Source organism: Danio rerio, chromosome 11 (assembly GCF_049306965.1).
Source record: "Danio rerio strain Tuebingen ecotype United States chromosome 11, GRCz12tu, whole genome shotgun sequence".
Classification (NCBI taxonomy): domain Eukaryota; kingdom Metazoa; phylum Chordata; class Actinopteri; order Cypriniformes; family Danionidae; genus Danio; species Danio rerio.
The window spans coordinates 26,595,338-26,619,730 of NC_133186.1; the positions used below are offsets into that span (position 1 = coordinate 26,595,338).

At 35.4% G+C, this 24,393-nt stretch overlaps 1 protein-coding gene across 10 annotated transcripts in view; it reads right to left on the reverse strand.

Annotated features, from left to right (window-relative positions):
• Positions 1-24,393, reverse strand: part of plekhg5a (pleckstrin homology domain containing, family G (with RhoGef domain) member 5a) — a 74,225-nt gene that overhangs the window by 22,575 nt on the left and 27,257 nt on the right. For 3 of the 10 annotated variants that reach the window (XM_073916728.1, XM_021479837.3, XM_073916730.1), the window contains exons 3-8: positions 19,237-19,378; positions 18,446-18,545; positions 16,268-16,328; positions 15,953-16,044; positions 15,724-15,860; positions 13,729-13,892 (exon numbers count right to left, since the gene is read on the reverse strand). In XM_073916728.1, coding sequence (XP_073772829.1) covers positions 13,729-13,892; positions 15,724-15,860; positions 15,953-16,044; positions 16,268-16,328; positions 18,446-18,545; positions 19,237-19,378 — 696 coding nt within the window. Of the gene's footprint in view, positions 1-2,372; positions 2,556-7,864; positions 8,627-13,695; positions 13,893-15,723; positions 15,861-15,952; positions 16,045-16,267; positions 16,329-18,445; positions 18,546-19,236; positions 19,379-23,341; positions 23,428-24,393 lie in introns of those variants that run through there. The other 7 variants (XM_009306046.5, XM_009306045.5, XM_073916729.1 and 4 more) reach the window with 5 other exon arrangements.

The following is a 24,393-nucleotide window of genomic DNA, read 5'->3' on the forward strand; positions in this document are numbered from 1 at the left end:
TAAACATGATTAATGACAATTTAAATAATAACAATATGTAAATTGATAATAGTAACATAATTATTATTAGTAATATTATTATTAGTATTATTATTATTATTATTATTATTAATAATAATAATAATAATAATAATAATAATAATAATAATAATAATAATAATAATAATAATAATAATAATAATAATAATAATAATAATAATAGAGTTATTATTATTAAGAAATTTAATCATTCATTAATTTTCCTTTGGCTTAGTCCCTTTATTCATCATGTACCGCCAACCCATCCAGCATATATTTTACACAGCGGATGCCCTTACAGCTGCAACCCAATACTAGGAAACACCCATACACACTCATTCATACACACACACTCATAAACTACGGTCAATTTAGTTTATCCAATTTACCGAAACCACATGTTTTTGGACTGCCAACATGGGGAGAACATGCGAACTCCACATAGAACTGGCCTAGTTGGGATTCGAACTAGCAACCTTCGTGAGAATCACTTTATTTTGATGTTCCATTAGAGTATTAGTAGACTGTCAGCTTAATGTTAATACTGCTCCTTAAACAGACATTTAATTGACTATAAGAAACTTTGCAAGTACATGTCAACTTACACTAACCCCAACCTAACAGTCTACTTATAATTGAATAAGAATTAGTTGGCAAGTACTGTAGATGCAATGTAACTTAAATTCAACAAACAGACCATCAAAATAAAGTGTTACCCCTTGTTGCTATAAGGCGACAGTGCAAACCACTGAGCCACCAAGTTGCCTTATTAATTAAGGAATTATATTTTAATAATTAATATGACACTTGTATGACTCGCGTATTAAAATACACACAAAAAATGTTGAGTAGTGTTTTAATAAATGAAAAAAACACAACTGCTGCGGTTGTTGTTAATTAAATAATTAAATAAAAAAATGAATGAATCTTTTAAATAAATAATATTTTTATAAAAGATATTACTTTTCAATATTTACACATTTAAAAATTTCTGGGAAAATGATCCTAAATGAAATGACAGAAATGTTGCAACTCAATTTTTTTAAATTTATTTCAGAGCAGCAAACAAACCACAGAGAAGATGAAAAAAAAACAATAATGTAACATCAATTTTCAATTTGACAGTTGGTCAAAGCAGCCACCTTAAGTGCAGTCATCAGCCTAAACTGTGGAATTTTAAGTGCCAGATGCAGCTCGGCTCTGACAGGTAAGGAAGCACGAAACAAAACACTCAGGACATTTATACATAAACAAAGACAGGCCTGTTCTCAGAGTGTCTCGGGACATCTTTCACCTGAGGATGGGACACCACACGTGCGTCAAATATAAAAAAAAAGAAGCTCTGCTGACCTTAGGGAGCACATTCAGCTGTCAACAGGTGAAAAGGCCAGTTGGGTTTTGCCAACATTCTCCGCACCAAAAGGTTAAAACATTTGAGAATTGACTGACAAGAATTAGTGAACCCCGTGACCTGGGTGAGTGAGAGGAACCCTTCGGCAACAACAGGAAAAGAGGCAAGGCATGTCTCGGAAAACAGGGGAAAGGCTTTTCCCTTGTTCACGACAATGGAAAGAGATGAAGAATGCATGAGTGTAGTGGGGAAAGCCACTCAATGTCCCGGGAGACTCATTACTTGGACATTGTGTTCTGATGATGCCTTTCTTTTGAATGGAAAATGCAATTACAATGGGTTAAAAACAAACCTGGCATTTTTTGGGGTTTCGTCAAAGATATTAAAGATCTCCAGGCACTGGGTTGAAGCCACCCAATGTTTCTGAACAGACAGAATGTTCTGTCTTAAAGAATGATGAAGACAAAAACCAATTGGTTGCTTCTCCGGATCAATAAACATTCCTAGATTGACTTAATATGTTTCTCAGCATTTTGCTGTCACTCAGCACATTTGCGATTCCAGCAAAGCTGCTAACAATAATTGACAGGCCATCCTGCTCGCAGAAAACTAATTAAAGTCATCCTTCAAAGATGACAAGCTGACATTGTCTTGGTCTTGTGTTCATCTGAAGAACCTGTTTGACTCATTTCTTTGGCTGGTTTACACAAAGTCAACACTGCACCCAGACACCATGTGATGAGAGTTATCAAAAGAAACCCAAGTATACTCTCAGCGGTGCCAAAAACACGAAATTCTGCCCCATCCGCTAATAAAAACAAGCCAATATGCTTGATGAAGCCATTATATTTATTAAGAGATGTGGAAAGAAATGCATGCACCGCAGGCAATATATTCCCGGCAGTTCCCAGGCGCCCTTTGAAGACTCATATTTGATTACAGATGGTTTATAAGAACCAAAGCCAAGCTGTCAAAGACTGAAGACAAGCAGTAATAAGCTCACCGTAGATGTCAGAGGCATTTCCAAAGCAGTCCACAGCATTGCACGACATCAAAAAAGATCCAGGCCCATGCTGATCCCGGAATTAAGCGAAGTGAATCAAAGCTACATGGATGTCAGAGCACTAGTGCATGCGGATCCGCTTCTCCATGCATGTGAGTGAACCTGAAGGAGGCTGCGTGGACTGAACGGCAGACGCTGCATTGCTGAGGAGGGCTGGACGGCTGTCATAGTAACTGCTGAATCCTGCCCTCCTATTGTGTGAGCAGGAAGAGAGGGAAGCGGAGCCGAGGAGGAGGAGCTGCTGCTGCTACCTCAGCCACCTCGAATAACTGATCCTCGCAGCCGCTCACTTGCAGATCAACACTGCTGTGAGCTGACTGCAAATCACTGTTTACTGCAACATCTGCTGCGGATGGTGATGGTGAAAGCGAATGTTGCTGATGATGAAACATGTCAGAGCGGGAAATCAGCACTGTGGTTGTAAAGGCATGGAAATTGGCAGCAACAATAGTCAGGTAGACTGTGATGTAAACTGATGCTGAGCTGGTGCTTAAAGGCCCGAAGTGTGCAAGAAAATCTCCCTTGCGCCATTACACCCACATCAGTCTGAACAGCCTGATCTCACGAGAAAACGTAAGTATTTTACGTTTTGCCAGTTTAGTGGCTAATTCGTACGAATTCGTACGATTTCAGTCGTACGAAATGATACGATTTTAAAAAGGAGGCGTGGCACCTGAACCCACCCCTAACCCCAACCGTCATTGGGGGAAAAGCAAATCGTACTAAATTGTACGAAATAGATTGTACGAATTCATACGAATTAGCCACTAAATGAAAAAGTTATGAATTGCCGTGAGATTGTGTTGGTCTGAACTGTTACTACAAGAGAGGATGAAAACATGCCATTTTGTTCACACCAAATTATGACAGTAGCATGTAAATTTTGCAGCGGAAAACAAGACTCATCAGACCAATCTTCTGGTGAGCCGTGTGGTTTTTGCTGCTGTTGTTCACCTTCTTCAAGGTTTGACATTTTGCACATTCAGAGATGTTCTTCTGCAAACCTTGATTGTAATGATAGTTATTCAAAGTATTGTTAACCAAGGCATTTCGGATCCACAGAATTGCCACTAAAGGAGGCTCACAGCAAGAATGATAAATTTAAAGATAACGATAATGTCATCATTCTTAGAACTGTTCAGAATAGAAAATAACATCGGAATTCAGACCACAGCTATAGTGATAAAGATTTGTATTTTCTAGTTCAAATATCTAAAAAAAAAAAATCACTTTAAATAAAAATCACATTAAATCAAGAAGCATTTTCCACAGAAAATCTGTCTAGAAAATGTTTATTCTTTAAGATTTTTTACATATTTGGACTAGAAACAAGGCAAAAACAATAAAAAGGAAATAATTTTTGCAGTATTTACCAACTGTCAATGATTCATAGTACATGGCTGTGAAATTTGATCACAAGAAAACCAACCATGATATCTAAAATTTTTTTGCAAATGAAGAGTAAAAAATGCATCAAAAAGTTATAAGATGCATTTCTTTCATTAAAAGCACATTTATAGTATTGCAACTGTGTATAAAAGCACACAACTGTTCAACAAGCTGAAAAATGCAGAGATAGAGGGCGCATCTCTAAATTAGTCAGAGCAGCAGCATCACAATTAACCTAGTTAAGCCTTTAAATGACACTTTAAGCTGTATTGAAGTGTCTTGAAGAATATCTAGTCAAATATTATTAACTGTCATCATGACAAAAATAAAATAAATCAGTTATTAGAAATGAGTTATTAAAACTATTATGTTTAGAAATGTGTTAAAAAAAGCTTCTCTCCGTTAAACAGAAATTAGGGAAAAAATAAATAGGGCGGCTAATAATTCAGGGGGTCTAACAATTCTGACTTCAACTGTGCATGTTAGAAAACAGTTAAAATAGCAATTTATTGCTTTCAAGTTTTCTGTAAACTAAAGACATTTATTACAACTTGGCCAACCTATTTGATGTATTTTATGCATAGCCCTGGTTTATTTTTAATCATGCAAAATTTTGCATTGCCACTAGATTAATATATTTTCTTCAAGAACAGTAACTGATTGGAATACTCAGAAAGGTGAGCACAGACTCCTTTGAGTACTTACAATGCATCCAGCAGTGGAGAACATTAGTTATTTACTCATCAATTTAAAAGAGCATTATTTTAAAGTTTTTCTTTTTAATTTATCTAATATTTTCAGCAATAAAACCATCTACAAGACTTTGCAAAGGTCTGCAAGGGTTAAATAAATGAAAAACCCTTCAAATTATGTGTTCTTGTCCTATTGATATCTTTATATATTTTGGCGGAAATAAATAGTGTGAGCCCATATTCCTGTATAAAGTTTCACAATTGCAATCACTCATCTGTCAGTGGTTGAAAAGGCTGGTGCGTCTCTGATGTATTGTTGATCCACCATTACGGGTGGCAGCTGGGTGTACTGCAGTCACAGCGGTAAATGGCTGCAGTCAGAGTAGATTAATTCATTCAGATCTTTTGTACATTTAGATAAATATCGATTCTTTGTGCCAGAGCATATTGATATATTTGCCTCACCCATAATCTATAACCAAACTCTCCAACAAACTAAAACAAAACTAAAACTAAAACTAAAACAAAAACTAAACAAAGTTAGTAATTTCATGCACTCTTGGGGGCCCTCTGGTGGCCATGGGGCCCTAAGCAGCCGCTTAGCTCGCTTATGCCTTGGGCTGGCTCTGCAACATTGAAATCAAACCAGAGTTCATTGAAGTATAAAGGGGAAGCACAATTTAAAGCTACATACAACACTGTGGTGAAGAACACTGCTTAATGTTAAGCCCTATTTTCAAGAATATTTTAAGATAATAACTATATTAAAACAATTAGTTATACAATACAAGGAAATGACAAAAATTTACATAGAAACTATGCAAGCTAGCCAAGCAATTTGAAGTATAAAACATTTGAGTGCTAGTTTTGTCATCTTTGTGTTGCCTTTTTAGGTTATCGTCCTTAGAGTGAATGGCCCTTTACTGGAATCTTTTTTTATAATTCTCTGTAAACCACAGAAATGCTTGTGCTTGAAAATCCCCGTAGATCAACAGTTTCTGAAATACTCAGACAAGCTTATCAGGCATCAACATATATGCTATGTTCAAACTCCCATTAAGCTTCTTTCTTCCCCATTCTGATGCTTGATTCGATTAACTTGCCTAAGTTTACGAGCCAAAATGAATCGAGTTGCTGCCAAAAGATGGCCTGATTAGATATTTGAGCTAATGGTCAGCTGAATGTGCATTGGGTTACCTAATAGAGTGGTCAGTTTATTAGGTGTGCGGATATTTATATATACACATTTTTATAGTATGGCTATGGCGAGTCAGGGAGCATAAAAAACTCAGAGTAGAACATACTGTGCTGTCATATTCTTGAAATTACAGCAATATTGACAATGTGTAAACAGAACATATAACTCCAGCTTTATATGTAGAGTTTTTATTTGTGACAATATAAACAGTCACACAGAGTTTGCTATACAGTTTATGTGAATGCACTTTTAATATATCTTTTTTAAAAGAAATATATTTTCTCAATCATTTTGGTAAGACCAACTGAGTTGAGCCGATGTTATGTCAGAATGATCAAGGAGTGCAACAATGCCAGTTTAAATTGTTATGGCAAAAAATAAAACAAGAAAAAAAAAAGACTTTGCAATGTATACTGTATTTATTGTCCATATAACTGAAGTCAACTAGGTTTTGTGTTGTTTTGAACACGATTTACTATTGTTTTATAGACAAAAACATGATTTGTCAGTTCAAAAATGTTAATTATTGTTTTTTGAATATTCATCTAAGATATTATAAAGCACATTCTAACACTTCAAATACATAACTTATAACATACAAATCCTTAAACAAGCAAAACAAATTTAAACCAGAAAAACACTGGTGATGTTTGAACTAGTGATTCGATTAATGTTCAAATGTGCAGTGAATATAAACACATTTTGGAGTCCTGTCTTCTGAGGCACAGCACACCATTCTTCACTTTCTGACAGATCCTAAGGTAACTTAAGGGACTGTGACTAATGATGTGTTTGCTTAATTTGCATAATGCCCTAATTTGCATTTTGCAGAGGATCTCTCTGTACTGTCCAAAACCAACCCTAAAATCAGGTGAGGAATGCAAGATGAGAGCACTCTGTCATCCTGTCAGGAATTATAGTGGTAATCTGCTGTGCCATTTACATTATATTTTGCATGTCATAAATTTTCATTTTTTGTTTAATTAAATACAGCTCGACGTGTAACATATTAGCTTGCACTCTTTGCTCCTGTGACTTTGCTTGCAGATTGTCAACTATGTTTCTATTTTGAATAAATAAGTCAGACATAGTGAAGATGAGGCACATTAAATACAGAAATAAAGAAACACTTAGGCCAGCAAATGCTTTAAACCTTCCAGGTGCTTCTGTACATACCGATGGTTACACATTTACCCAGATTTCCTCAGCAATGTGCCTGAAATCATATGATACTGTATAATGATAACAGGAGATAGTTGAAGTTTCGGTTTCCAGTGAAAGATAATGACCTAAGGATGTATAAATTACAAAATAAAAATGCTATTTTTTATACTATTTACAAAACTAGAAGTTAAGGTAGTAATTTCAGAGATAAATAAAAATGTGTTAATTAATCAAAACATTATATTATATTATACTATATTATATTATATTATATTTAAATAGGCAACATTCTTTTTACTGTAAATAGATGGATTTTATTAATAATTTATAGAACCTAATAATATAATATAATAATAATAATATAATTAAATAATATTATAATAGAATATAATTATTAAACTTAAATGTATTTTTTTCATCTAAGAGGTAAATGGCGTTCTATTCAATTGTATTCGATTTTATTCAAAAGACAACAAACCATTTTTACTGTAAAAAAAAAAAGCCAACTTATTCTGCACGTTTTACCGTTTTATCCAGCAGATGCTCTTCCAGCCCTAACCCATCACTGGGAAACATCCATACACTCTCATTCACACACATACACTACGGACAATTAAGCCAACCCAATTCACCTATACCACATGTCTTTGGACTGTGGGGGAAACCGGAGTACCTGGAGGAAACCCAAACGAACACGGGAAGAACATGCAAACTCCACAACTGACCCAGCCGAGGCTCGAACGTGCTACCCCCTGCATATAATATAATATAATATAATATAATATAATATAATATAATATAATATAATATAATATAATATAATATAATATAATATAATATAATATAATATAATTTAATATAATATAATATAATATAATATATCTCATTTACATTTCATCTAATATAACAATTTTTGCTTAAATACATGACAATTTTCTCCTAAGCTTGAACTTGAGACTAATATTAAACCTGCATATTTGTGGCGTTACCTTGACCCCTTGTTTTGCATCTTTGAGTGTATCTGCAGGGCTGTTAGGAGAGCTTGATGTGGCCTCAGGCAGGGGACTTGGAGGTGGTGAGTCTCCAGATTCAAAGTGCTGCACGCGAGCAGCCACCAGCCCAGCCCTGTGAGGCCTGTAGTAGGCATGAACCCTCGGAGGTTCATTCAGAGGACTGTAGTGGATCAGCAGCCCACCCGGCACCTCTGGCAAAGATGATATGCTGGGCACATTCCATGTCTTCTGACGAAAGTTCAGCATTTTCTGAATCACACAGGCTTCTCTTCTATACAAGGTGGATGAAACGCTTCGAGCAGATCCAAAACAAATGATTTAATCCTTGTCAAATTTACTGTGGTTTTGAGTCATGGTTGAAGAAATCAGTGAGCAATGTCTGTATTTCAAATCCACCTCAAAATTCTTTCAGAACGAGACCAGACTTTGCTCTTCTCTTCGCTCTGTCTTCCAGTGTTGTTCAGCGTGTGTATTCCTCGGCGCGTGTGTTAATCTTGTGATCTGACCTTTGACTTTGATGCCAGAGCTGATGGAAGGTGGAGCGAAACCTCCCGCCACTCTTCCTGGCTACTCGGTTCCACTTCGTGCCGTCTTTAGCTAAGATACACACACACTGCTGCCTTTCCAGATGGCAGGAACCGGCTGTAGGCCACTATCTTATCATTTCTTCTGTGGCTTGACAGTCACTTTTATGGCTAGTTATATAAGCCCACAGCGACAGCACACATCTGAACTTCTAACACAGTACAGTCAAAGCAACCTTGTCGTACAATATTATTGTAGCGATATATTTACAAGAAGTATTAAAGTTTTATTTATATTAATTATATTATATTTTATATATATATATATATATATATATATATATATATATATATATATATATATATATATATATATATATTTATTTATATATATATATATATATATATATATATATATATATATATATATATATATATATATATATATATATATATATATATATATATGAGGCGAGGCAGTGGCGCAGTAGGTAGTGCTGTCGCCTCACAGCAAGAAGGTTGCTGTAACGAGGAGACTGACACGGAGGGATCCATTATGCAGTATTTATTAATCAAGCTCACATTCACACACACAATATGCACTAATGTGCAAACACACAACAGCAACAGTCTATGGTGGATAAAGACTGGCGATGAACAGACACAGAGTGTTTTACCAGGCATAGATCGAGGGCAGGCTGCAAGTATCAGAGTCCGTGTATCAGGCGTGGGTCGTGGGCAGGCAGCGAGTATCAGAGTCCGTATATAAGGCGTGGGTCGTGGGCAGGCAGAAGGCGAAGAAGAGTCAGAAACAGGCTGGAGTAGTGCACGAGGAATCAGGCAGGAATAACGCTCAGAAATGCTGGCCGGGGCTAAACAAGACTTCGCACTGACTGAGCGTTTGGAGCTGGCTTATAAAGGGTACGTGGGTCGTTAGCTAGATTCAGTTCAGGTGTGCTAGATCAGTGTAAGTGGATGATGTAATGCTTAGAAGTCCGGAGATGGTGGCCTCTGCTGGCCAGCGAGGGGAATGACTGGGACCGAGTCGGTGACAGTTGCTGGGTCGCTGGTTGGAACCTCGGCTCAGTTGGCGTTTCTGTGTGGAGTTTGCAGGTTCTCCCTGCCTTCGCGTGGGTTTCCTCCGAGTGCTCCGGTTTCCCCCACAGTCCAAAGACATGCGGTACAGTTGAATTGGGTAGGCAAAATTGTCCGTAGTGTATGAGTGTGTGTGTGAATATGTGTGTGGATGTTTTCCAGAGATGGGTTGCGGCTGGAAGGGCATCTGCTGCGTAAAAACTTGTTGGATAAGTTGGCGGTTCATTCCGCTGTGGCGAGTTTTTATATATATACACACACACACATACATACATACATACATACATACATACATACATACATACATACATACATACATACATACATATATATATATATACACACACACACACATACATATATATATACATATATATATATACACACACAAACACACACACACGCACACACACACACACACACACACACACACACACACACACACACACACACACACACATCTAATATAATATAAATTAATATAATTATTAAATAATTAAATGTTTTTAAACAAAAATAAGTGTCAAAATATGAGTGAAATTATGTGCCATCAACATTCACTACAACTAAAACATTTATGTAAATGTGCAACAATGTACTATTCTGACCTAGACTTAGAAAAGTATAATAATTTATACTTTTTTATCAAAGTATATATAAATAATATATAATAAAATATTTTCAACTGTTAATTTTTTATTATTATTACCATAGCATGCAGGCTGAAAAAACAATATAATGAAATATATCATTTTAACAACCCCCAACCCCTTCCCCTGCAGTCTCTTTAAACTGGGATATCCAATAAATAGAAGTAAACATAAACAAATATCAAGCATCAATTATACAAAATAAGGCAATCATTCTGGATCTTGATCATTGTTTTGTGCAATAAACAAGGAGATTTTGTCAGCCGCTGAAGTTCAGATCTTTAATGTACACATTTGTACCAAGTTCACTCAAGCTGTGGATAATTCCAACATTATAATGTCCTGAAGTTGAACCAGCCACTTGTACGTGTCCAAAGTATGTGGATAAAGTCAATGTTGGGCTAGTATTTCTTTTGCAGGAGTTAATCCAGCCAGGCAAACAGCTTATTGTAGCTTGATAAGATTCAACATAGAATCATCGCTGATTATTAGTATGGAAGTATTCACCGGTACAGGATATTCAAAAACTTTAGATAAGATAATAAAATACAGTTGAAGTCAGAATTATTTGCCCCCTAAATTTTACGCCAAGGGGGGTTAATAACTATGACTTCAACTGTAAGTTAGACTGTTATAAATACAGTATTTGAATATGACATCAAATGAATCTTGCTCTAAATATGGCTAAAAAGAGTTTTTAAATAATAAACTACTAATAAATTGAATTATATTAGTTGGAGTCTTCTGTAAATAATGGTCAAAATGTATGATAGTTCTAATACTTTTGCTCAGATCAAATTAAACTGGACACGTTCTCTTTACAGAGAGTACAATTTGTTGCGTCTCTCATGTGACAAACCAAATAACAAGGTTGTTTACAAAAAAAAAAAAAAAAGCTAATCTTTCCAACATATTAATCCAGATTTTCCATCGGGAAAATCCTGGGTGAAATCAGTTAACCTTGTTCTCCACAGAACTCCTGACTAAGCAGAGAGAGTTTTCGGGCAGTCATAAGGAAATACAATCTGATGAGCTTTGAACTTTGCTCCTCTTTAATATCGTATGCAAATTCTCCATGGGAACTGAAGATGGCTAAACGCAGGCCTAAAAACTGATGGTAATTTCATAGCACTAAATCATGTTACATTAAAGGAAAGTGTGTTTACTTTAATGGGAAGGATTCTTTGTTTAATTTTGAGCTTCAATTCTCAGGCTGGCACATGCTGCTTGTGTGGAAGTCAAGTCTTTTGGCAGTGCAATCAGGATTTCCGAGACACATCCCTGTATTTAAACAAACTCAACCCTGACTGTGTCTCTGATATGATCCTTAAAAAGGGCCGGACTGTTTCCAAATCTTGTATTCTCTAATTCAGAGCTCTACCAGGAATAAGGAAAGGGTGACAATGCAACATTGTCACAAAACAGTGATTCAGTCATTTACTGTATGTGGATGGCAGTAAGACTGCAGTAAAACAGCATTTACTGTGATCATATGTCACAAACAGGTTTGCACAATAGGTGGAATTGCTATGTTTTAAATGATATAACTCATTTACACTAGACTAAACTGCACAGTAAAAAGAAGGTAATTGGATGTGATAGAATGCTAAAACAAACTAGTCACAAAGACAGACCAAATTGCAGACCGGGGCCAGCAGTCACACTTTACTATGGTTAAAGGGGACATAGTTTACCCCTTTTTTATGATTTAATACTAATATTATGGTTCTTCTAAGTGTGCCAGTTTAGGTTTAGTTCAACACACAGTTTAGTTGTTTTTATTATAATGTGTTCAAAAGTGTTATGTTGTGGGTGTGTAGACAGCTCGCTGTTTTAGAAGGCGTGTTGCTTCAAATAAAAATTAGTTTCGGCTTCCCGCTCAACGTAACAAGGGGGCGGAGCCAAGGGCTCCCACACTTTGTGTTTACAACAGACAGGCAGACAGAGAGAAGCTAAGCTAGCATCAGCATTCAGCCGTGTGTGTACGACTTGGACACAGACCAAGCAGAGACTACTAAATCATTTGTGTCTCTGTATAGTTTTACAGCCAACCGTGTGCTAGAGTGTCGAGTGCCGAGCCTGTACACCGAGACTAATAACAATGTACACTGAATAAACTTTGATTGAGGGACCGGATGTGCCGCTCGAAGCCGCGACACGGCACACCAGATACTTAGTGGTGCAGCAGAAACATGAAGTGACCCGAATCGTCGCGCCACGCAGCGCCATGCATTTCAGAACTCCAAACACAGGCCTCCACCAGGGCAAATACAATGGCGCCCAGCCGCCGACCCGAAGAGCCCCGCGTGCACCCCGGCAGAAACCCACGCCCAGATCTCTGAAATGCGCAGCACCGCGACACGCAGAGAGGCGCTTCTGGTGTGCAACCTGCAGGCAAGTTTGTTATTTTATTTCCAATGGAGAGACGCGGACATGAGGCAACGCGCTTGCACTTTTCCAGCTGCACCTAAGATCACAGGGAGCTTCTGTGTTTGCGAGAAATGCAAACGGATGAAGTTTTAAGTAGACGCAATGAAAAGTACACATGTTTGCAAACCTACCTAAAGGTACAAACAATAATTACGATTAGATCGATAATGTGGAGAAAATTGATCTTGTGTTGAGCCCAATGAGCCTTACATCTAAAAATAGCCAAATCGCTTTGACTCACACGCTGAAAATGGCAGACTTGAAACAAGAAACTGAGGATATGATCGTGACGCGTGGTGGTTAATCAATATTGGTGGGCGGGGGGACCGCACTCCTACATCAAGTTGCGGTCGACCTGAAAACAGCTCCGATTGGTCCACCGTCTTTATGTTGTTAAATTGAAAAAAAAGGACTGTGTGCGTTTATATCACCCCAATATGACCCTATACTTACACACGTCTGTCCAAACAGCTTAAAAAGTAGACTTTTCACCACAGGTGCCCTTTAAGTACTTTTGTGTTATTAAGCTAATATGTTTTATTAACCAAGGAGACATTACATTGATTAAAAGTGACATTAAGATTTTTAAAACAAGTCAGCTGTTTTCAGAATTGGTAATAATTATAATAATAATAATAGTTATGATTTTTTTTAAGGATTATGTGACATTGAAGTCTGAAAATTCAGTAGGAATAAATTACATTTTAAAAGATAAAATAGGATTTTTTTTATTTAAACAGTATTAATATTGCACAAGACTATTGTTTTTATGTATTTTTGCTCACAGTGTTTTTTTAATCTAGCCTTGTGAAAAAAACAAACTTTTAAAAAGCAATATTAAAACATTTAATTCACTAAATGTTGTATATAATATAATAATATAATATAATTTAATAGTTATTCATACAGTAAGTTAAACATATTATATATAAATATTATATTAATTGTAATGTTTAAAAAAAAAGTCAAAGTATGAGCGAAATTGTGTGCCAACAGCATTTACTATGACAAAATAATTTATGTATCACTATGGGACCAAAAAAAAAAAGAAAAAAGAACCAAGCACAATAAAAAATAAAAATAAGATTAAATCATTGTGTCAACTAACCCCATTCTTCTGTATGTAGGCAGCATGACCTACCAGGCCGACTAGCAGGTCTGCTGCCTCTCGGCGTCCAAGAGAGCCATGCTCCGCTCGGTCAGTAGAGGAGCTGTGTGTGTTGCTGGAGGACCTCATGATGGGCAGACTGAGAGAACGAGGATCTTTCACACACCTCTCCACCCTTAGATCCTCTCCTGGTCGGGCTACACACAAACACACACACAAACTGTCATTTATGCTGGCCAGAACCTTGTCATTGGCATGATAAATGATACTGTTGATTCATCCATACAATTTTAAAATATTAACCATGCTACTTCTTTTCGAAGGTCAGAGTGCTCTGCACATCATTTTCTCAAATTACAATGAGAAAATTCCAACTCTTTCTTGAGGAAAGCCTATTGCATAAAACATTGTTCATTTTAAAATTAAGAAATAAGAAAAGCATTACATGTAGACAAAACAGCTAAACATAGAGCTAGTAGCATTAAGGCGCAATCCTAATTCTACCCCTTAGCCCTTCCCCTTACCACTGCCCCTCGATTTGTGTGTTCACGTGAAGGGGTAGGGGTGTCCCGATTCTCTTTAGCATGAAGGAGTAAGGCTAATGGGAAGGGATACCCCTTTAAACAGAGATTCTTCAGGACCACACTTGAAACCAAGGGCTAAGAAAATTTCCCAGAATACATTTACAAGAACTGCATGCCTGCACACGGAAGTCAGGAGATGCCATTGTCATTATTTGTCATTATTCTGAATTTTTACAATACACAAGCACATGTTTTATTACAATCATAACCGCGTTCGTGTTTTACGTTCATGCTTTGTAAAAAGAAATCGCTCAAATAAAAACAGCTAAATTTCTCTATCTATTGACACATTAAATTGTTATGATATGATATTGTTGCCTTCAATGATTTCCTGAAGATGAATACCAAAAAATAACACAACTGGAAAAACTACAGCAGTCGTCATCATCAATCTCATATGAAGTAAGAGATCACGATGATATATGACATTACCTTTTTTGATCACCAGCCAGTGTGGCTAGTAGTTTTCCAACATTACTAGCCACTCATCATTTTCACTAGCCACACTTTTGTTGTTGGGAAAATATATTTTATATGCATAAATATGATTTTGACATGCTAAAATGACTTGATTTAGATTTTGTGGAATGTCCACATGCCTCCCAATTCATTTTACTTTTTGTGTATGTTGTGTAAGGCCTTGCTTAGTGAGCACGAGCTCATGGGTCATGGTTTCATAGTGTTGTATTACAATTATTTTTTTTTTCACATGTCTTCTCAGAGCTCAAAGGATTTACCAAATGTATCTCTAACCACACTAAAAATAAATAAATAATTATTTCTCAGCCATACATTTTAAATAATGTGTGTGATTGATCATTCTCTCATTCGGTATTCAACAGGCTTTCTTTTGCCCGCACGAACAAAATTATATTTCAGTCGTTTCAGTTTGTTGAAATTACATTACATTGCAACTACATGCCAACTAATTCTCATTAGATTATAAGTAGACTGTTAGGTTGGGGTTAGGGTTAGTGTACGTTGACATGTATTTGCAAAGTTTTTATAGTCAGTTAAATGTCTGTTGAAGGAGGTGTATCAACAGACATTAAGCTGACAGTCTACTAATACTCAAATGGACCACCAAAATAAAGTGTTACCAAATAATGGTCCATTAGTTAATTTTAATGTACTTACTAACATGAACAAACCATTAGTAATACATTTATTACAGTATTTATTAATGTTAGTTAATATTAGTTAATGTTATTTATTTAAATCATGTTAAGTTACAGTGCATAAACTAATATTAAAAAGCACAATTTAGATTTTAATATTGCATTAAATAATGTTGAACTATGACTAATAAATGCTTTACAAGATTATTCATACTTAGTCATGTAAATACATTAACTATGAACCATTATTATAAAGTGTTACCAAATTTTGAGATGCTTCAGTTTTAATTTTGACTACCAGCCCTCAAAAGTAAGCAGTGAATTACCTCGTACTCTGAGGTAGTGGCCACCAAAGCGGTAGGCTTCGAATCCCAGTGAAAGCGGTGTATTGGACTGATCCAAGAACAAGTTTACACGTGACAGCTCAATGCCTTTTCTTTCAAACACAGCTCCCAGCACTTCTCTGAAACACAACAAGCTAACAGTCAGCTAACCATGACTCTGAATGCATCGATTAGTTTATTGCACCCCCTAGGGGCTCAAGCACAAAATCACCTCAAGGTTTTCTTCTTCACGGCTGGGACGATCTCCATGCTGACCTCAAAATTTAAGTCAAACTTCAGAGTGAAGCACTCCTTGCTGGGGTCCTGCAGGGGTGGAGAACGGACAATCAGCTTTTGCTTTAGAACAATTTATAAAAGCTATCAGTTACTGCCAATACAGACTACTTTCAGACAAAGAAAGGTCAAGAGCACTGACTCATGGATACATAATGCCTCAAAATCTTGCCTGCAAAACTAGATAATTTGCTTGAGACAGAAAAGCGATACACAGTCTTAATGAAAATCAGAGCTCTAGTACTTTTCTTACATCTGTGTGTCGACGTCTGGTCTTCTTTTTAACCAGTTTCATTCCTCCACTCCTGCGATCCCTAAAGCACAGAAGAATAGGTAATGATTGAAGTTGAGTGATGGTGAAGGCCATGTGCAGTGTTTGTTTGTGGTATTTTATAATGAAAAAGGCGGGGGGGTCAAGCTTTTCAGTTATGTTCGGTAATATGCCTCAGTGAACCAAAGTTACATATTTAAATCAATTACATTTAACTAATTTAGCAAATTTAGTTTTTCTTTTGAGGGATATTGAGTAGTTCTTAGTGACATTTGTGATATTAAATAAACGGTGACAGGTTTGCATTCCAGCATCTATTAATGGATGACCATGAAAGACTGCACATATTTTCTATTTTTACAGTTTAACTTCCATGTGCAAGCAAGTGTTTAATAAATAAAAAAACTATGCATCTAGTTTTATGAACACCTAGAGGTCAAATGCCTATTTTAAAATTGTAAACACTTTTTTGAACACTTACACTGTCTGTTGGTTCTCTAGATTTGCCGAATTCAAACCACTAAATTAATATTTTGGCAAAAACATGCATTCAAGAGAATGCACCATTATTGGGGTGGTCAAATGTATTTTATGTTATTTTTTGCATTAAAAAAAAAAACTAGTCATATTATTTAAGATACAGATCAGAGTAAATATTTCTTTATGTTTTATTTCTTTCTTGTTTTGATGTTCTTCAGGTGGAATAACTCGCACTCTGGGTGTAGTGTATCCACTGTCATATTGGAGTGGTATAACCCAAAAAGTCTCTTTTAAAATTTCCCTACATTAAAATAGAACCTAAATCCCAGTGATTTTAAAGGCCCACCGCAACAGGAGAGCGGTTTTCCCCGCCCCCTGAATTGATTGACAGGTGCTATGTCCCCATAACATGTATCCACAGGTCAACAGAACATTTCTTTGCAAAGAAACTGAGATTTAAATATCTGTTCCAACTCTCTGTGATTTTTACAAGTTTTATAGGTTTAAAACATTTTTGAAACAGAGCATGTTTTTAATAAACACAGTAAAATTTCTATACAATCTTTAACCAATATAATCACCATGGCCGCATGGTGTACTGCATATGTATGTGTGCTGCAAACGGCAATTGTGTGAGACTTATCATTTCAGAAAGGCTTGAATAAACTCCACCACATATATATCAAATAAACTTACTTAGTATTTTTGACAAATGAGCTGTATTGCAGCTTCATCTCTGTCTGTTTCACTGATTGCTGTTTATCTCATGCAAAGCAGGAGAAGCAGACAAAGGAGCGGTGGGTGGGGAAAACCAGCTCTTTTGCATTTAAAGCCACAGGTTACAAAAACAGCTGCACTATATTCAGACACCAAAATGGGCAGATTTTGGAAGCTTTAATAAATAATCTGATAGGTATTTTGAGCTGAAAATTTACAGACACATTTCACATCTTGCGAAAGGGGTCAAATATCTGCCATTTAGTAATGTGACTGTATTAACATTTCAATACTCCTTGATTATCTTTATAAAACGTTATTACCACTTACAACTTTTATTCACTCTAAAAGCAGGCCTGCAAATGAGGAACTGTATTTTAATATTTTTAAATTACATATTTTAAATCACAAATCACAATTTTATCAGTTTCTTTTTTATCATTATGCTTTGTCTTACTTTAAATAATTGTAAGCAATTTTGGGGCTCCCTTTCAAAACTCCATTCACATTTTTGCACATTGCTCAATTTGAATTCTTGTTTTAATGCTTTGCTTACTAAAACAATGCAGAAAGCATGTGCAAATAAACTCTTTTAGTACTCATAATTCATTCTCTACAAAATCCTCCCCATGTGGATAACAAATTAACATCAGACATGTCGTAAGCTAAAGTTACTTAGGCTTTCTAAACCAAAATAATTGTGTAATTCACATTGCATCAGGAAGCTTGCCAAAATCACAGTTTGTACCAACTCATTTATAAGGCTGTTAACTTATTAAAGTTTAAGAGTTCATGTTTTTCCATTTCCTAAAGCAGTTTGATGATCTAAAACAATAGATAGTCGCATCCCAGAAGGTCATCTCCAGTAGATTACGCCACTGGAAAGTGCACAGCCTTCCTCTTTCATTAAAGCGAAGCCATAATGGATGTCCAAATGGAGAAATAAAAGTGAAAAGAACTGACCCTAGGTCTGAACATCCATCCTCTCCGTCCTCCATGTCAGAGGGGGGACCAGTGCGAGGCGGACAGGAACGAGTGGACACGTTCCGGGCCAGGATGGAACCTGTGGGGACGGGAAGTGAGGTAATGATAACATCCTGCCAGAAGCTGGTAATGATAATTAACCTTCACCCTTTCGTCTTAAGGACAGCTGACATCAGTTGAAGTCAGAATTATTAGCCCTCCCGAATTATTAGCCTCCCAGTATATTTTGTCTGCAATTTCTGTTTAACGGAAAGAAGATTTTATTCAACACATTTCTTAACATAATAGTTTATATAACAACTGATTTATTTTATCTTTGCCATGATGACAGTACATACAATTTTACTAGATATTTTTAAAGATATTCAGCTTAAAGGTCCATTTAAAGTTCTAACTAGGTTAACTATAAACTAGGGTAATTAGGCACATCATTGTATGATTGAACAATGGGTTGTTCTGCAGAAAAAACAAAAAACAAATATATATATATATATATATATATATATATATATATATATATATATATATATATATATATATATATTACTTAAGATAGCCTGTAAAAAATTTCTTGCTCTAGTAAACATCATTTGGGGAAAAAAATTATAATAATTTTAATTTCCACTGTATTCTCATCTGTGGTTCATTCCGCTGTGGCGACCCCAGATTAATAAAGGGACTTAGACAAAAAGAAAACGAATGAATGAATGAATGAATGTATTCTCATCTGAATTCAAACTGAGCAGAGAAAAGTCAGAGAGATGCTGTACCTTGTGGCTGCAGGTCAAAGCGCGGGTGCCTGTCAAATATCATGCCGTCATGAGCGGCTGGATGGCAGATGGAGTCACATGACTCACACAAGTGTAATGGACTGCCGTCTCGAAGGTCCTGACAGGACGGGTGGTGACAAACCTGAGGAGTAAATCATAAAGCATTAATGTCACATTTGAAGAGCAAAGTGTGTGAAATACAGTCCATCAATTGTTTCTGGCTGTACTGTAGGTCATAGCCCAATTTTATTACAATTTGATGTTTTTTAAACTATAAGGGATTCTGGCTCTGACGACTAAAAACAAACATTCTTCAAGCAATTAACACTTTCGCTTGTCTATTTTAATTGCCCTCAAATAATATCCAACAGCACAAGCATTGGAAAATTCTGTCAAAAACATTTGACAATAGCGTCATTTCCATCAACGCTGAAGAGTTGGAAATAACAGTGATGGAAGTTACATTTTTAAAATTAAGAAAGAAAAAAGGTGTTGACAGCATTCTGTGGTTGAAATTACAGTGATTGAAGTAGCATTTTAGGTCTGCACATTATATTGCTTCAGCATCGATATCGCAATGTGCAAATCTGCAATAGTCACATCACAGGACCTGTCTAGTTGTGATTATACACTACCGGTAAAAAGTTTGGGGTCAGTATGATTTTTCAAGGTTTAAAAATAAGCTTAACCAACTCACCAAGGCTGCATTTGTTTAATCAAAAATACAGTCAAATTTGTAAAATTGTGAAATGTTATTGGTCTATAAAATAACTGTTAAAAAGTAGTTCATCATCATTTAATTTAATAATTTATTCAAGTGATTTTAGAGATGAATTTTCAGCTTCATTACTCCAGTCTTCAGTCACAATCCTTCAGAATCATAATTTTTCTAATTAATATCCTAATTTCCATTCCTAATTAATATTACTATTATTAATGGTAATAGTAATAAAAGCAATAATGACTGGGGTAATATTTTCATTTGCAACTACATACAATAAGAAAAGCAGTTATTTAAAATCTAATAAATATTGAACTTATTTTTACATTTAATAAATGCCACCTTCATGAACAGAATAACTTTCTTAAAAAAATAAAAATAAAAATTACAAACTGACCTCAAACTTTTGACCGGTAGTGTAGTTGATCAACACGTGATTTGTGGAGTTATTGAAAAGTTTAACTCTAATCTAATAGCGTGAACCATTTTTATTTGAACTTGTTCTTATTTCCGGTGACTAAGATTTTAAGCAAATTTAAATAATTTGACACAAAAAATTATAAAGCTTGGCACTTTAACAGAGGTTAATTGTTTAAATATTTTTACAATAAAGACTATGCAGTGTTTTACATTTAAATGAATTTCTCTACCTTAATACTGTTAGACTGCACCAAAATTCATTGGTGAAATTATCGTTCAAAATTTGTTTGTTTTATTTAATATATATTTACACTCTCTTAAAAAAAGCATCCCAGTCAATGTAAATTTCTAAATTCTTTCCAAATAGTGTGATCTTGTGAAATTGTATTTATATCGATATATATATATATATATATATATATATATATATATATATATATATATATATATATATATATATATTGCAAAAACAAGATATCGCAATGTCCCATTTTTCCAATATCGTGCAGCCCTATAACATTTTATGAAAACTGGAACAAACAAATAATGTTCTTTTCTGGAAATGATAGTAGCGGAAAAAAATACTTTTTGTGTAGTACATATTGAAAAGCTGTTTATTTATGTAGTGTCTTGTTTATACATGGTTGAATATATGATAAATGTCCTGCTCTATTGCTTTTTCTTTACATGAGCACAAATGGTAATTTGTGTTTCAGATTTGTTTTGCATTTTGAACGTTTTAAAACACAATAATCTAATAGTTTCCATTGTTTAATTAAGCCTGGGTTTAAGACAAGAATTAAACAAATACAGACATCAGTGAAAAATATATGATGATATGTATGGTGAAAAAAAAAACGAAGTTTAAATAAAAATCTGCCTCAGAACATAAAGAGTTCAGGAAATATTCTGCTTTGCTATTACGCAACATTATGTTTCCATAAAGTTCAACATTGCATTAATTTTCTGTCCAAAGGCCGTTTCTGGGACAAGTTCTAAGGCCAACATCAGCAGGAAATAAAGTGTGGAAAGAGGGAAAAAGAAAGAGGGATAAAGACCTCCTGGTTGTCTGCTTCCTTCTATTGTACTCTTGATAAGCTTTGCAACAGAACACACTAAGATAGAGAACCATGCAAAAACTACACCGCAAAATTCAGAAAACCAGCAATTTTATCCTTGTGGTGACTTCTCAAACAGCTGCTTCTCAAACAAATTCAATTCAGGATCCACTCTAAATATATTTATGCACACATTCTCGAGCTAAAGGTGCCAAAACAAATGCGCCTCTAGATGCTAAAGCAGTGACGAAGCACCATCTGATAGAAAAGCACAAGAAGTGAGTAAGCAGGACGGGGAACATGTGCCAGCAAAACCCCTACAAACAATAGGAGACAAGAATCAGGAAAATGGGCAGATTCTAGAAGTTATATAATGTCGATACCGCAGATTGAAAAATAATCATTAGGACTGAGAATGTGAAGAGTTGCTGTCATAAACGATTTTTATGTATACTTTTTTAGACCAATATGGCTTCCAGCTGAGAACAAAGTAAAGCCAGATTGAGGCTCATAAGTAAAAATGTAAGCCTAAATAAGGCTTAGAGCAACTACTGCCAAGGCAAACCGTTACTTTATCCTACCTGGGACTTTCTCCCCCTCTGTTTTTCCTTTGTCTTCTTATTTGAAATGCATTTGCAATGAGTTAGAGTAGGGAAAAATTCTTCTGAAAGCCAGGAGAAGCACGTCAAGCCTAAAGTGTTGCCTAATTTTTTCTTGGTTTCATTTTATACAAATGAAGCATTCAAAAATAAGAATAATTCATATTGCACATCAATATTACATTATAAATCTTATATTATATATCAATATTAAATTATTATTCGATTATACATCTTTTAAAAAGAGATATAATGTTAACAATATAATAATACTGTCATTTAGAGCTTTTTTTCCACAGAAAAGGACATTTGGTAAGAATTAGAAATGGGTTCAACTGTTGCTATCACGTCTATTTGACCCAATATGATTTCAAAACTTTTCTGAAGTAAAAAAAAATGCACTGTGTGATCAACATAAGCATGTCAATAAAACAGGACCCTTTTATATATTTAAAAAAAAGCTCTAAATGACCTGATACTGACCTGTACTTTAAATCTGGGGGACATGACAACAGTATTATACTGTATAGTATAGTATAGTATAGTATAGTATAGTATAGTATAGTATAGTACCTATAAACACTTACTAGGTTGTAAGATATGGCAAATAACCAATATAATTCTGATAATGCAACATAACATTTAATATTTTATATAATTAAAATGCACATACTAATCAACAATAAAATCCTTTGTCTAAATGCTTTTGTCAATTATTTACAAAAAAGTCTACTTGTTCAAACCACTTATTTAAAATTTGTTGAATCCAAACAATTCTTATGTTTTAAGGGGGAGAAACTGAATTATTTTATGTTCAATCACTTACATTTATAAAAAAAAAAGCCCTTGTTTTTGCCCCAAATGACCCTTGAGAGAATACAGAGCCAACAAAATCTGCTTGTGATTGTCATGTGCTGACGTTTACAAAGGGCCCGGAGGAGAAAAAAAGTCCATTATTGTTCTCTCCTCACAGTTATCAGACCTCAAACGGTCTCACGCCAGTGTACGCCCATAATTAAAAGGTCACTGTAGAGAATATACCCAAGAACAGTGATTAAAATAAGCACAAAGTGAAATACAGGACACTGTGCCTCTAAGGAATAACAAGCCATTGAAAGAGCACAAAGATCATCAAGAGAGTGAACGCAGCTCTATCATCAGTTTTGCCTATGCCTCATTTCTCTATTCACACATCTGTGGTAAAAACCGCAGCACCACGCAGATCTTTTTAATAACAACCATAAACCCTCAGACGCCCCTGTGAAATCACAAACAATAATGCATTCTTGACACACACACACACACACCTGATGCTGGTGTCACACACTCAAATGCGCCAGTCTGTCTCTCTCCTCCTGAAGATGACGGCTTCTCCAAGGTCCGTAAGAATGGCAAAAAACAACGAAGAGTTTCAGGACAACTCAATGCTTTGAGCGCATAACACCCCCATTTCTGACTCTCCGTCGCTCTGCTTTTTCACTTCCCGCTTCCTTCCTTTTTACTGGCTGCTTCTGAACGGCTCCAACAGAGTCTGTCTGTGTGTGTGTGTGTGTGTGTGTGTGTGTGTGTGTGTGTGTGTGTGTGTGTGTGTGTGTGTGTGTGTGTGTTGTAGGTGATTCAGATAGAGCAGCTGTGTGTACTGACTGATACATCTAAATGCAGGTGTAAAAAAAGAGTTGTGGTTTTCCAGACACACCCACTACTCCTGCTGATTTTGCAGAGCACAAACAGATTTGCCCAACCATCATACTATATATATATTAAAAAAAAAAAAAAACAAACACACAAAAGCTCTGCCACACTTGTAGCCTTTCACTGCCTGGGATTTCGTTTTTAAATCTGTCATTTATCATGTAGAGCAGGAGTCTCAATTCAAAGGTACAAATTTGATCTTTCATCAATGTTAAAGTTTTGAAAGAACTGCTTATGAAAGAATGATTTTTAATAAACATGCAAATACATATATTAACAACAACAACAACAACAACAACAACAACAAAAGTTCCTTCACTGTTTTAGTGGAATCAGTTGAACTTTTGCAGTCATATTAACTTACTGTGTGTCAATCAAACTGACTAAAATATTAAGTTAAATGGTGTATAGTACTATATGATAAAAGTACAATAAATGTTTGTTTTCTAACTGGCAAATGAAGTCATAAGCTGATTTGAAGTCATGACCAAAGTGTCTTGCAAGAAAACTATACTTTTGATTTCATTTCAGACCCTCACCAAAAGGGAATTTAAATCCAAGACAGCAAGTTTTTTTTTTTTTTTTCAAAGTAGCAAATCCAAACTTTTAATCCCTTACACACATTTAGTATGAAATGTGGGTGGGTCCAGATTAAATTCTCTACTAT